The sequence below is a fragment of the Orbicella faveolata genome, unplaced genomic scaffold (genome assembly GCF_042242905.1).
Source record: "Orbicella faveolata isolate gen_17 unplaced genomic scaffold, um_ofav_v1 contig_46, whole genome shotgun sequence".
Classification (NCBI taxonomy): Eukaryota; Metazoa; Cnidaria; class Anthozoa; order Scleractinia; family Merulinidae; genus Orbicella; species Orbicella faveolata.
Window position 1 is genome coordinate 15,729,362 of NW_028301576.1, and position 15,205 is coordinate 15,744,566.

The 15,205-nt window shown below is 38.3% G+C and overlaps 1 protein-coding gene across 1 annotated transcript; it reads left to right on the plus strand.

The window, feature by feature from the left end:
* The first annotated feature begins 1,096 nt into the window (after window positions 1–1,096).
* On the plus strand, window positions 1,097–14,928 carry LOC110047492 (ethanolamine-phosphate phospho-lyase-like). The gene is made up of 11 exons (XM_089277502.1): window positions 1,097–1,374; window positions 2,475–2,593; window positions 3,848–4,007; window positions 5,564–5,638; window positions 6,053–6,266; window positions 7,168–7,250; window positions 7,764–7,858; window positions 9,941–10,065; window positions 12,413–12,567; window positions 13,140–13,229; window positions 13,692–14,928. Exons 1-11 carry the CDS (start codon window positions 1,226–1,228, stop codon window positions 13,837–13,839), a joined length of 1,413 nt encoding a protein of 470 aa, XP_089133628.1. The 5' UTR covers window positions 1,097–1,225; the 3' UTR covers window positions 13,840–14,928.
* Window positions 14,929–15,205: the final 277 nt, after the last annotated feature.

Sequence of the window (15,205 nt, forward strand, 5' to 3'; positions counted from 1 at the left end):
GTTCAATTCAAATATGAATTATTTCATATATACTTCACATCATTTCACTCACGGGAAGATATGAACTCAATTAATTGACCTCGCTCCCAATGTGTGGCTTCATAGCTCAGTTGGTAGAGCATCGCAGCGGTATCGCGGAGGTCACGGGTTCGAATCCCGTTGAAGCCCTGATTTTTTTCAGGCTTCTTCTTTCCAGTTGCTTAAATTGGAAAATTTACTGCGATGATCATACTTCACTTTCATCTACTACCGCAGTTCAAATATGAATTATTTCATATATACGTATATATATATAAGTACATATATAAGTGTTCACTTTTTTCGCACATTGTAAAATGTCAGATATAAAATTAGAGTTACGAAGTGGCGCCAAAGTGACAACACTAATGAAGGAATCTGGAGGATGTGACATTAGTCCACTGGTGGAAGTCGTGACACCGTAACGTGTGGTTGATCGTTACGAGTTTTGCAATGCCTTCACACTTGAGTCACTCTTGACTTGTCAACAAAGAGTCAAATACAGACATTGTGCTTAGTCAGACTTGGGGTCAAATACGGCTACAAAGAGATCAAATAGGGAGTTGTATCGATAAGTGGTTCAATTTACTTTGGTTTATTGCATGAATGACATGGACTTTGTACTGTAAAAGTTACAGTTTATCCCGAAAAGTTTTATCTAAAAGGACCGTAGTATGTTCACAGACCTTCACAGACCTTCCACGTTCTCTTACAATCGTCCAGTGAAATAAAATACGAAGTGTCTAAATGTACGCAGGGATCACTCGTACATGTGTAATTAAGTGGCCGAAAAATCACGTTTACAAACCAAGAACTGGTTTGGTTTGTTTATACGTAAGTTACGCGAAACTCTACTGTTTTTTCCCTAATAAAAACCCAACAGTATTCTCCGTTAAACGAAACTTATTGCCGACATTATGGAACAACAAAGTTAATTTCGGCTCCTGGTGGAAAAAAAAAATTTAGCCCACGCGAATATTTGGCGCGAGGTAACAAGATTTTGGCGCCTATGTTTTGTGACTTTCACAAATGCAAATCCGATAATGAAACTTGATTGACCGGTTTCACGCAATTGAGTCTCGTGACAACACACGTAGAAAATTTTAATGAAAAGCAAACGGGAAACAGCCGAGATTCAACTGCTAGTTGAATTGACTGCGTTGTCTTGAACCTTCAGCGTTGTTTCCCGAGCAATTCTCAACACAACATGAGGGCAGCGAAGAGAGCGAAGCTCGAGGTTCCTGTGAGCGAAATGACTGGAGAGCTCGAAAATGGTCACAACGGAGTTGAACACGAAACTGATGCCGGCGCGCTTTCCCGTCAACAAATTATGGCATTACGAGCAGTGCATATTGGGTAAGTTAACGACTGAAAATGTCTTGTTTAGCTTTGAAGACTAGAGTAGTTTTGACGCCTATTTTACACACTGAAGACGTAAGCACAAGCTTCTTATGTTGTTTTTCGGTCGCGGCCGGCCGGTAAAGCTTATGTAATCGAGGATTTTTTAGGAAAAAAAATTATAAAAGAGAGTTCCAAAACAAAAGGCTGTCTTTCGGTACTTGTCACAGTCATTTAATAAGAAGAACAGAAAATTTCGTACACTTGACGGATTAGATGTCGTCAAAGCTACATTTAGCTGTGGGGCTCGAGGCAAATTTAAACGAATTGAATGAAGTGTGTCTCATCGATAATAGTTGCGGCCTTTCGCCGTTGATTGCATGTTTATGTGTTTTTAGGGTCAAACTCAGAAAACTTTAGCTTCCAAGTCCCGTTATTAGCAACAACATAAAACCTCCTCGATAACGCGATTTGATGCACTGTGATGCCTCGGGGTAGACCTCCAAACTTGTCTACTGACATACGGTGTGCGTATTCCTGCGCTTGCGTTCGAAGAGAAGGGATTCAACATGGTAACCCGGTTTATAAAGCCCGAGTGGTTAAAGTCCACAGTAAATTTACATAATGTGCCACAGTGTAACGTACTTGATTGGACAATCAAAGATCTACCCATGGCGCCATGTTGTCACGTTTGTTTCACGTGAACCTGTACTGTGCTAACACAGGTCACGCCTGTTGATATAAAACAGAGAATTGTTTTAAGTGATCACTCAGTCAAAACAGTGTTTATTCACAACTCTGATCTGGGAAGTTTATAGTAGCAGTGGGGGATCTGGGGCATGGTCTCCCAGGAGGAGTAATGATTAAAGATTTTAGGGTTTGTAACCCTTGGAAAGGAGTGGACAGGACCTGAGCTAAACCCTACAATATGGCCTGTACTACCTTTGTAGGAGTCTTTTTTAAACTAATCTTTGTCAATTTTATATGAGTATCCCCAGTTTGCTTGTTTTGTTCTTTTTTTTTTTTTTGAAACCCCTTTCTCCTTTCCTTCCTCCCTGTCAACCCTCTCAAAATGTATTATCCATAACTTTCCTTATGCAAATGTTTGCATCTTATAGGAAAGCCTGTGAGGTGCATTTTAAAGATGATCCAATCAAGATTGCTTATGCCAGGGGACAATACATGTATGATGAACAGGATAATCAATACCTAGATTGTGTCAACAATGTCACCCATGGTATGTCTGCATCTACTGTACACCCACTTTCAGTGTTATGTGCAGAGTAACTACAGATGTATCTCTCGACATGCCATTTTTCGACATGCTATGTAACCTGGCCTACGTCAAAATGTAAGCGCAAGTGGCTTCTTTAGGGTCGAATTTGACTTTTAGTCATGAAAGATGGATTTATTTGACATAAACTAAGGCTAGGAACATCAAGAAAACATTCTATGAGGGATAAATCGACTGCTTTGAATGTTTACATCTTTCTAATCTTAACTGAGCGGTAGCGGCCCGATTCTACCGGAAGTCACTATTGAGGCACTCAGCCGATCAACTACACTAAAATCGTTTGAATTATCCTATAAATCGGGAGTCCACAATCTTCTTCATTCATTTGAGCTCAATAATTATCATATACTTGTCATTTGTTCCACTAATAACCTGAAAAATTGCTAGGTTCACAGGTAAACTGTATTTCAGCCGTTTACATAGCATGTCGAAAGATGGAATGTCGAGAGATGGTCGAAAGATGTTGCCTATCCACGTAGTTGTAACACTGAAAGTGGGTGTAACTTTGGGATTTATAGCAACTTTATTTGCATCAAAAATATATAAATATCTACATGCAAATAGGGTGCCAGCTGACTTTGGTAGCTGATGGGAATAATTTTGTGTTTAACTTACTGAATAATTTTTGTATGTTGTATTTATCCCCAGTCAGGTATAATTGTAATATTGTAATAGTTTGACCAAAATAGTCCCTCACTGTCTTGTCTTTGAAAAATGTAGCTATTGGATTAAAGTGGAAAAGAATGAAGTGTAGAAAATATAATTGTAATTAACAATTTACAGTGTTTCCTGATAATTTAGACATCCTTGTTTGGCATTATCCCCATTACAGACAGCTTATTTTGACACTGTCAAAGGATTATTGCTCTAATGGCTCTTTTCAACATCCATCCAACTTTTTTCCCACCATTACTTGATCATTTCCTAGAGTGGAAATATACAGCATATATGATAACATGTCATACCTGCCACCTTTCAGGCTAGTAAAAGAAGAACTATACAGTAAAAGTGGTTGCTTTCACCACGATACCTGAACTTATGATATCACTGTACATGTATGTACAAATAATGACACTGGTTATGTCAGCATCAGCTAGCTAGCTAGCTTTGTTGTGTTTATATCAAACAATATATCTACATGTAGTGTATGTCACTGAGTAACCTTAATATGTGCTTAATTCCTCTCTTTGAATATAGTTGGCCACTGTCATCCCCATGTTGTTAAAGCATGTCACGAACAAATGGCAACACTAAATACCAACAGCCGTTTTCTGTATGATATCATTGTGAAGTATGCACAAAGGCTGACCTCAAAGTTTCCTCCCCAATTGAGCCAATGTTATTTTGTTTGTACTGGGTAAGTAATTCACCTGTTGACATATGATGTGTGAAGTCACAATATTATTGTTGAGGACTACAGGACTGTTATTGCAGTGGTGATTATTATTGCGTTCACACAGTGTAACACAATCCTAATCCAGTCTGTCATGAGAATTTTTGGGACAGATTTGTTGGCTGATTTGGCCTCCTGCAGTAGGGGCAAATTACATTATGAGCGCATGCACGCAGTCACATATTCGCCATATAGATTCGAAGAATGTGTGTATGATTTCAGCAAAGCTGCACGTATTTTGACCCGCTAGCCTTCGTCAACAAGTGACTAAAGCCAGCGTCATCAGGAAAGAACATTTTGTAGCTCGCAATGGCAAATGGCCATGAGTTGTGCTAAGAGAACAAATCTTCTGTGTAGCTCGGCAAATGGCCATGATGACCCACAGATCAGTGGTCAGAAAATAAATTTTCCGATTTGTAGCTCTGCAGATTCATTGTATTCCATAATTGGTTGTCAGAAAACAAACTTTCCGTGTTGTGTAACTCACCAAAAGGCTGTGCTTCGTGGTCAGAATAGTTAATTCAACTTTTTCATTTGTGAAACTGTACAAGATGTAAATTCGAGCAATGTAAACAAACACAAACACAAAATTTAAAAACATTTGGCGACATGCTGTCTTGCAGGGTCACTGGTCAAATTTTCTTGTCTCAAGAAATATTTGTTACAAGTGTTGGCAATCTGAAATTGAATTCTTAGTGTTGCCAACAGTTCAAATGCCTTTCCTGGAAAACATTTTGTCCAGTGCAAGTTAATACTTAATTAATCAAAAACACTTTTTCTGCAGGCTATGATCTGTTCATCGCTAGTTTAACTTCATGTACAGATCATGTCATTATCTGACATTCAATCAAACTTAGTTTTACAATAACTGCATAAATTCTTGCACACTCATTGGCTAATTTTCATTGTCAGTAAGTGGGCAGACAGTGAATTTATAATTTATGCGTTGACGTAACGAGTGAGAGCAGACAATTTGATTATTTGTTATCATAAAAAACAAATTGACGTCAGTTTTTCATGCATCTGTCCTGTCATTGACAATGAATTTTGTCATAACATTGTCAAAGTAGTCTACAGATCCACCCAGCTATCGTCTCGTGGACCCACAGCTACTTTGACAATGTTATGACGAAATTCATGATCAATAACAAGACAGACACATGAGAAAGTGGCGTCGATTTGTTAATTTCTATCGAGCCATTCGAACACCACCAAAGTAGACCAAACATGCAAAGTATGCACATGAACACACTGCTCTAATCTTTGATTACTACTAGTTTTATAAACATGCACTAAAACGTGTCAATTAAAATTAATTAAAAATTTTGATGTTGGGAAAAAGACTCTAGACCATAGGTCTTAAACGTTTCAAAGCATTTACATATGATTCCTTGACTTGCCTTTTTGTAACATAAAAAAGCCAAGTTGAAGATTATGCAAGTTGATGTATATTTCTAAAATTGATGTATATTTCTAAAGTTTCCTAACTTTAATTAAAGTTTGTTAATTTCATTGTGTAGATCAGAGGCAAATGATCTTGCTCTGAGAATAGCAAGACAACACACCAATGCGGATGATATCATCACTGTAGACAGGTAAACTGACAGTTTCTAATACTTTTAACAATAACTTGTTCATGCTTTAGGGTGCCCTATCGAGTTATGGTGCATGCGGGAAGTTTAGAGAGCATAAGAGAAGCATAAGAGTTGCTCAAGGCGATATCTGAGAGCAACTCTGCATGGAGCGTATTGAATGCTCGAGCCAAATTTCCTAAGTGCATCATAACTTGATAGTGCACAGCTAAAAGCAAGAACCAATTCTTTTATAATATTGCTGGTGTAATGTATATCAACCTGTGCATCAAAGAAAAAAATTTGAGCAAAACGCTTTGCTCAAGCTATCGACGTTCACTATTGGATTTTGGAGCACGTTTTCGTATACTGAATTTGATTCTGCAGAGTTCTCACTTTTGGCAATTTATTGTGTGATAATTTCCTTTGCACTGTTAGAGCATACCATGGTCACTCTACAGCATTAATTGACATCAGTCCATACAAGTTCCACCACCTGGGTGAAAAAGGAAAGAAGGATTACATCCATGTTACTCCCACTCCTGATCCTTACCGTGGGATATTCCAAGGTGAAGCAACACCTGAACTGGGAGAGAAATATGCCTTGGAGGTTAAGAAACTGATTGACCAAGCACACAAAGATGGAAGAAAGGTACTTGTAGGCCTGTAGAGATCTGTGACATATGTATAGAGTGTATGGAATTCATCCATAAATGACCATTGGGTCAGCATGATTTATGGAAAGCTCCGTTTTTACCATGATGGTAAAAAGGCCTGCGCTTTTCTTCAATCAGCAAACCAAGGAAAAGAGATAAGCACTGTTCAAATTTTATTGAAATGGTAAGCAAATGATTCTCGGAGAATAATTTGCACCCTTCCTTCTCAATCCAAAAAAACAAGTCTTTACCCTGCAATTTCCAAGAACTGAACTACCTTAGAAATATCATTCAGACGAAATGGTATGGCTGAAGCAGCCAGGCTGTAAAGCACTAGAAAAGTCTCTTCTTCCTACAGCTGTCTTCAAAAGACCCATCATTTCAAGGCAACATATTTGCAACACTATTCCCTAATGCATGTTGCACACATTTGGCCACCCTGCTGGAAGATGTTGAAATGGAGCTGTTGTATTTATTTTTTGTGCACATTAGATGCAGTTAAATGCAACAAGGAGCACAAGTCTTGCCTTTGCGGTCAGCGGTGTTTAGATCTGCACATGGGCCAGTATTCCACTTGTTCTTGGGCCACAAGGCATTCAAGTAGTTTTACATTGTCAGCTCTTTTCTCAAGCATCTGAGTTTCAAGCACGAGGACTCTGCTCAGAGGTTGTTGTCCCTCCCTTCTCTTTCCACTGTTTTATCAGTGTGACAGGTGCCTGCTTTCTCCCTTCCGCCCTTCCGCATGGGTGCTTCTGGCTGGGTTGCCAGGATTTGCCAGCCACAGGAGTGGTCTCTATCTAGAAGCTCACTGCCAATAGTGGAAGCTTCTGGATGCCTTGGGCACCCAACCTCCACTTTGCAAGGCAGTTGTTAAATGATGGTATTTTATTCCTGTAGATTGCAGCTTTCATCAGTGAATCAATGCAGGGCTGTGGTGGACAGATTGTTTACCCTCCAAACTACTTGAAAGAAGTCTACAAGTAAGCATCAGTTCTACAATGTTTTTAATCCTCCTGGTTAGAGCTTCCTTGAACAGAGTCCAAACAAGCTATATTCCCAAGTTATGGTCAAATTCTTCATTTTGTAATGAATGTTACAGCTCTGAAAATAGTCCCCTGAAAATTATCCTTATTATGTGGCATTTTCTATGGTGAAAGACTAACAGTTTATTTAATGATTCTCAAAAATTTTCAAATTTTACCATTTCACATTTAAACTGAACATTCAAATACAAATTTGACTGTAAATATGATTCTTTGCCTCCACAAATTGTTGGTGATTTTAAGTTGTTCCAAGGTTCGATCATTTCATTCTTTGTATTTCTTGGAGCCCTGTTAATAACCAAAATGCATAGTCGTAGTAATGTTTCTATGAATAGAAAACAGAATTTGGGGTACCAGACATGTGACATGTGTGAATTTGTTTATACCGTACATAAAAACTTATCTGCACTCTGGTGAAAATAATCTAACTTGCTTACTGATTACTATAAGGTATGTTCGAGAAGCAGGAGGGGTGTGTATTGCTGATGAAGTGCAAGTTGGATTTGGACGAGCTGGAAAGCACTTCTGGGCATTTGAATCCCAAGGTAAGTGGATCAAACATTGAAGACATTAGAAATTCTTTCATTGATGAAGATGTTCTAATTGGGACAGTAAAATATACTTAATTAGCAATGGGTATGATTGAAATAACAATTCCTGTGGATTGAGCAATAATATTACAAGCTATTCTGAAGTTGCAAATTTGCATGTAACAAATGGATTTTGACAAGTCTCTGATTGTGGGAGGCAGGTATGAGTAAAAGAGAGACTACTCATTTCCTACAGTCATTACTGTCAGATTGAAAACGACGTCATGTGCTAACTGTCACAACTTCTAGACACCCTCCTCGGGTTTACGAGTGTCAGCATTACGTATTATATCTCTATTGTCTGACAGGTTTGGGAACAATTGCTATTCACGTGGAACAGCTTAAAATTTCTGACACACGTCAAAAGTAAAACAAGTCAATATGAAATCATTAAACTTTTACTTGCTATGAAAGTTAAGAACACTTGGCAATAAATCACAAAACATTCTGGAAACAAAATCAGCTTTAAATTTTAGCAGGCTGTACAGTAGAATACGGCCTGCTAATTTGACTAATCACAATGTGCATAGTAACTGTAATAAAGTATGTTATAATCTTATATTTTTTGATTTGTTAATTGATATTAGTTTTGTTGTTGTTTATTTTTGTGTGTATATGAACAAATAGTATACTTGTATGTTTTGACAAGATTAAAATGCCTGTGGCATTAAATTGCATCCTCAGTTTTAGGCACTTAGAGAAGTGTGCTTTTCACCTCTCTATTCGAGCATAAGAATACTTTATGCAAACATCATTTCTCACATTGTATGGTGTAACTGTTGTGGGGGGCACGGTGGCTGAATGGCTAGTACACTGGATGCCAGATCAAATGGTCCAGGTTCCGTGTTGTGTTCTTGGGCAAGACACTTTACTCTCACAGTGCCTCCCCACCCAGGGGAATAAATGGGTAACAGCTAATTAGCGGGGGTATATATTCCTGCCATGGACTTAAGCATTCCGCTCCCATCCAGAGAGGAGTAATAACACTCCTAGTTCCTTCATGCCATGGAAACCAGAAATAAGTGCTGGCCTGATTGGCCACTGAGTTCACAGGGGTTTCATTAATGCTTTAAGCAGGAGGGCAACTGGTTTTCACAGTCAGGCAAAACTATTTGAATTGAACTTCTTCATAAGAAAACCTTGCTACTAGAAGGTCAAAGCAGGTGGGCAAAATCTTCCTCACAGGTGGTCAATTTGCCCGGTGCCCGGCCCTTAATGAAACCCTTGACAGGCCATGTGCAGACTTAATCTTTTAATGTGTTGGTACCATACTTGACAAATGGTGGCACACTTGGACCTCTTTTTTTTTTTTTTTTTGTGCTCGTCCCCAACCACTGAGAGCCTGGAACAGGCTATGATATCTACTGTGTAGTAGCCATGGATATGATGCTGAAGGTGACCAGGCATTAGGTTGATTCAGGTCCTTTTGCACAGTGTTCTTTGACAAGGCACTTTATTCGGTCACTGCACTAGGGCATCTTTCCTTCCAGGTGTACTACATTGGTAGTGTCAAATGTTGCGAGGGGGTAACTTAGTGGAGGTGGTGTGGCCGAGTGGTTTAGGGCGCTGGATTTGAAATCTGGAGGTCCCTGGTTCAAATCCTTCGCCCTACCGCTATCTGGATTTGTTCTCGGTAGCCCCAAGTTCAACTCCTTGGCCACATTGTGTAAATAGCCAACTGGTCAGCCTCCCACCAGTTGGGATTCTTAATAGTTTATGTTATATTTGAAATATTTGTTTATTTATTTAGTGTCCCCAATTAGCACATTAGTGCTAAATACATCGACACTTAAATAAAGTGATTATTATTATTATTATTATTATTATTATTAACTTGGCAATATGCCAGTGGAGAAGCATATCCTGAATACTAGAATCCTGTCGCAGAAGAGAAGTAGTTTGCAAACAGTCTTGCTTTGCAGATCAGTGTATTGTAAAGCCAGACAGCATATAAAGCCCTGTGTAAACATGCTGAGTGTAATCCAGTACCTGCCTGCATGCTAGAGTATGCCAGATCATAACTGTGCGTCTTCCTAGGTGTTGTTCCGGACATTGTATCCCTCGGTAAGCCTATGGGCAATGGCTTCCCGATTGCGCTTGTCGTTACCACACCTGAACTGGCGGAATCATTTGCTGCCACGGGCATGACCTATTTCAATACAGTAGGTTTATTTATGGTTAACCATTTTTTTGGAGCACCCAACAACATTACTCTTAAATTTATGTTAAAGTGCAACTAACCCCCAATTTTTTTTTTTTTTTCGCTTATTTAAATCTCCTCATTTTTTTAATCACCACTGCGAAAAAATTATCGTTGTAGCTATTTTCGTTAATTTCCTATGAATTTTTGAAGTCGGTAAAATTAGCCCTTTTCGTGGCCATGACCGAGCAACAGTGAAGGATGGGGCGAGTTGGCCTCTGACGTCATTGAAGGACCAACAATGATTTGCTTCTAAGAAGAATGTATGCCAACATGCACTAGTGTGATTCATAATCGTTGCAGAATACAAGGAAGATGTGTTTTTGGAGGGATTCGCAGTACAGCATGCTTAAGAAAGAGCAATCCTCTTCATTCAATACCTATATCCCAATGACACTCGTCCAGAAGCGAGAAAAAGCCGAAAGCAGTGTGCAGACCTGTGCGAAGTCGGACATCGAGCAGTTCTTCGATCTCAGGTTCACCGCTTCTGTAAAAACCTAGGATTTTCGTGGCCTGTACGTTCCTTCCCTAGCTTCTAGTGCGAAGCTCGATATTTTCAAGGTCGATAAGACACGAATCGTTGGAATAAGCTGGGAGTCATCTGACTAGTCAATTCAAACGAGCCCCAGATGTTCCAGACCAAAATAATGGAAATGGCAAATTGTCGATCGTGACTTGCTGTGTGGCGGGCTCGACTGGCGACCCGCACTGCGAAATCGAAAAATATACATACATCGTAGCCGTGCTAATCGTAGCTAGACTCTGAATAGTATTGCTAGATGGTACAGTTCTTTCACTTAACAGTCTTGCCCATTTTTGATAAAATATGAAGCACAAATACGCCAAATATGATTTCACAGCGCTCGAAATTAACCCCATGCAGTCAAACGTCCCTTGAGTGTTTTGAGCAATGTCCTACGATGACGTCACAAGAAGCCCGACCCAGATCCCGCTATGCTCGGTCGTGGCGCAAGAAATTACAACTTTAAACGCCTGTAGAATCGCGGGGATTTTACCAATCGAGATAATTTTTTCGCAGAAGTAATAGGGCAAACTAGTAGATTTAATTAAAGGAAAAAAAATTGGGGGGTTAGTTGCACAATTTGAAGTACAAACTGAAGTACAAAGCACAATTTGAAGTACAAACTTAGTTTACTTGCCTTTTTACTAGACAATACCATGCACAGAAATGAACATGTAACCAAAAAAATAGAACTGAAAAGACATGGTTAGTGTTTGCAATGTCAAAGTTTAAGACCTATTACATAATTAGTGAAAGAAATTTTTTTTTTGAGTGCTGCTGGGATGGAATTTGCATCTTTCCTATCTAAGCCATTTTAAAACATAAACAAGTAGTCTGTACAAGAGGAAAAATGTTGTTTACTATTTTCAAATATCTCTTTTTGTTCCAGAGATATTTAAGTTTGTGATATATGCAAATTAGCTGAGTGATGACATCATAAACTCAATGAAGTGTTAATCAAATAGTATAATTTATGTTGAAAAAAGATATCTCAGGCAGTTTGATTAAAAAATGTTTGATTCTTTGCAGTAAGGTCCTACTAGATGTGCTCCACAATGTGGGCTCAACAATTGTGTTACGATGGCAACATATTGGTTCCAGACCTCCCCATTATTAAAGGCTTTTCTTACCACCTTTGGCATTCTCTTGTGGTATTTCCAATGGTGCCTAATCTGCATGATCCAGCAAGGATATATGAATACTTAAGGTTGATTTTGTGGCCTTGTGTAATGTTGTTTGAGCTAAAAATCACCTAAATATTGAAATCAGCTTGGCTGAGACAGGAAAAGAGTGAGTTGCCATGGGAACATTGTTTTTATAGCATAGTTGTGTTGCCTGTAGTACTATTGACCTACCAAGCTTCAAAGGTCTCTACTGCAAATTGACTAAGATAGCTCTATTTATATGCTACTTGATGTAACAACTGGTTGAGTGTATGACATGATCAGTCCTCTCATCTGCATATTGTAGACATATTTTTTAAACTTAAATATCTCTGGAAGAACTAATGCAGATATTTGCAAATGGTAAACAACATTAATAACATCTTGTAACTGAGTACAGCCTTTTTAATCGTCAAGAAAATTTATTAAGTACTTGTATATTGTAAACACACAAAAAAGATTCAGCTTGCAGGAAAGTTCAGTATTTTACATTCACACACAAAGAAAATGATTTGAATTTAAAAAAGAAAATATTTTAACATAAATAACATGCATGTTATTGTGTAAAGTATTTCTAATTCTTCTGTGAATTAACAGCTGTGTGATATTTTTTTTTCTTGTAGTACGGTGGTAATCCAGTGGCTTGCAGTGTGGCAAATGCAGTTCTTGATATAATTGAGAATGAAAATCTACAGCAACATGCTCTAGAGCTTGGTGACTACCTGAAGGAAAAGCTCCTACAGCTGCAAACCAAACACAGACTTATTGGAGAAGTCAGGTATTGACCAACAGCTTATTTCTCCTAACAGTATTAAGTTAGACATGGAGACGGGTGACGAGAATACAGAAAATCATCATTTAGTTTATGTGCTACCAGATTCACAACTTACATAATTTTTTTTAATAATTTGATAATTTAAAAGTTCTTGTCCAAGTCAGGAAAAGAACTTTTATATTTACAGGATTAGTCAGTGAGTGTTGCTGATAATGTCCTTGTTATGGTCAATGAATTTTTTTTTTCTGTGGAATAAACTAAAGGAAATTTCCAAGAACGCTTTCATTTTGCAAATTCATAAAAGAAATGTGCGCTAGTCCATAATAATCACTATATCATTATGTCTACAATAAGTGTCCCGCCTTTTCAAAGCTCGCAAATCAAAATAAGCATCACGGACGCAAAATAAAATCGTTATGGTAGTAAATAGGAGTGAATTTGTTTCCTCGTGCCTCAGGCAACTATAAATCGTTCAAAAGTGGTAGCTAACCGTGTACAGTTTTGAGTGAACTTGTACGGATCATGTCATTACTGTACATTTTAAAGCTGTGTTCATTTGGTTCTTGTCTTTTCAGGGGTATGGGACTGTTCATTGGAGTAGAGTTGGTGACTGATCAAACAACAAAAGAACCAGCCACAGAGGAAGCCAAAAGAATTACTTACAAGTGAGATTACGTTTAAGGACCAGACATAGTCGTTACAACATTAGCACAACGTGTCCAGCCCTTAACTTCTTGTACGCAGAGTAAAATTGCGTTCTTATTTTTAACGTAGTATGCAACAATTTCAGTGTCCATCTACTATGTGCAACAGTGCATGCAAAAGCTCTATAACGGGGTGCTAGGCTCCTTTTTTTGTCCCTCTTTCAAGAGGAAAAATATTACCTGTCGCCTGTCCACTTTCAGTTCCATCTTTGCTGACCTCTTCATATACCAACCTGAACTTTAAAGTATTATTTATTGTTCTCTTACATTTTATTAAATTATTGAGCGACTTCTGTTTTGATGTCAAGACGTTATTCCTGAGGTGCTCAGATTGTCAACTCCATGCCTCGATTTGTTATTACATAGAAAAGTGAAGTTAGGTGCATTATACTGAGAGCACTTCAACTCGTCTTGTTCTCACAGGGCTAAAGACAGGTTTGTTCTCATATCTGCTGATGGACCCCACAATAATGTGTTAAAGATCAAGCCTCCCATGTGTTTTGCAAAGAAAGACGCGGACCACCTGTGCTCAGTTTTAGACGAGGTACTGGGAGAAGTGGAAGAATGCTAGTAAACGACACAGCAAAACAAAACAAGAGAACCAGTAAATATGCTCAAGAACATGCGATGAATTCCATACATAATCATTCCTCATGGAAGTGACGCTGGGTGAACAGTGTGAATTTAATTGATGCATTTGTATGCGTGTGATGAGTGCATCAACTCATTTACAAAGTTAAATGAGTAAATGAATCTCGTTCACGACCCTTTTTCAAACTTACATGTTTTATTTATCTATTTTTATTGAGAGGTTAAATTAAGGAAGCATGTCCGTGTTTGTTACACTTGCTGTTACATTATTATTTAATCATAAACTCTTACATACTTTTGAAATCTTGATAGAAGCTTATTTTTGTGTTTCGTACAACAAATTGCTGTCCGGACAGGCCAGTCAGGTAGTAGCTCCTTTGGTTATTTCCGAGGTTTGTCAATGGTGCAATTTTTTTTTTTTGGGGGGGGGGGGGGTGGCTAACTGTAGTTATCAGCCATTAAGGTATTTTTCTAATGCCATAAACACGGTTATTATCCTCAAAGTACACAAAAGTGTAGCTTAGATTTTGGATATCAGTAAATTTAATCAGTGGTACATTCTTGGATTTTGGATGAGACTTGACAATAGTAATGCTCTGGGTTAGAAATGAATATTTTAAAGGATTTTGAAACGGGCTTTATTCGCAAAGTTTAGCGGATAAAATATAGTTAAGCTAGTACTTTTTTCTAGGATTGAATTTCTTGTGCAGTTTATTTGTCTGTATATCTTATGTTGGTGACTTATGTCGAAAAGGTGTGAAAATGAGCTATCAATCGATAAAAATGCCTTCAGAGTGTGTGCGCAATTCTTCGTATATCAAGACCAAAACATTTTATGAATAAACCGGTTTTATCGCTATTTAATATATTACTGCTATTTTGTTAAAATAATTTGGCTGCCCGCCCCCTCGGTTTCTATCGACTTCGAATCGCCGCTTCCGGTAACTGTTATCTGGTAAAAGCCTTGGAGCTCGCAGTCAAATTATAAGAGCTTATTAATATATAGAGATGCTGGAATGAAAGTAAAATGATATTTCCTTAATAAAACCTAATTTATAATTTTTAAAAACATGTCTTGTTGTTTGATTCAATGTTAGTTATGTACTTCTCCCCGTTGTTTATCCTGATGACGTGCTCAACGTTCGTGCGCTAGCGTTCAGTTAGTTAGGGCGCAGCGCGAAAAACGGCGAGCGAAAACATATGGGCGAAGTGCGGCGATACAAAGCGTTCTTTCTCTTCCTCTCGCCGCACTTCTCCTGAACGCCTGGAAGAGGCTAAGTTAGTACTAAAAGTAATCGTACAAATGGCAACATGGCTCACACAAGAATAATGTATTCCCATGGAGG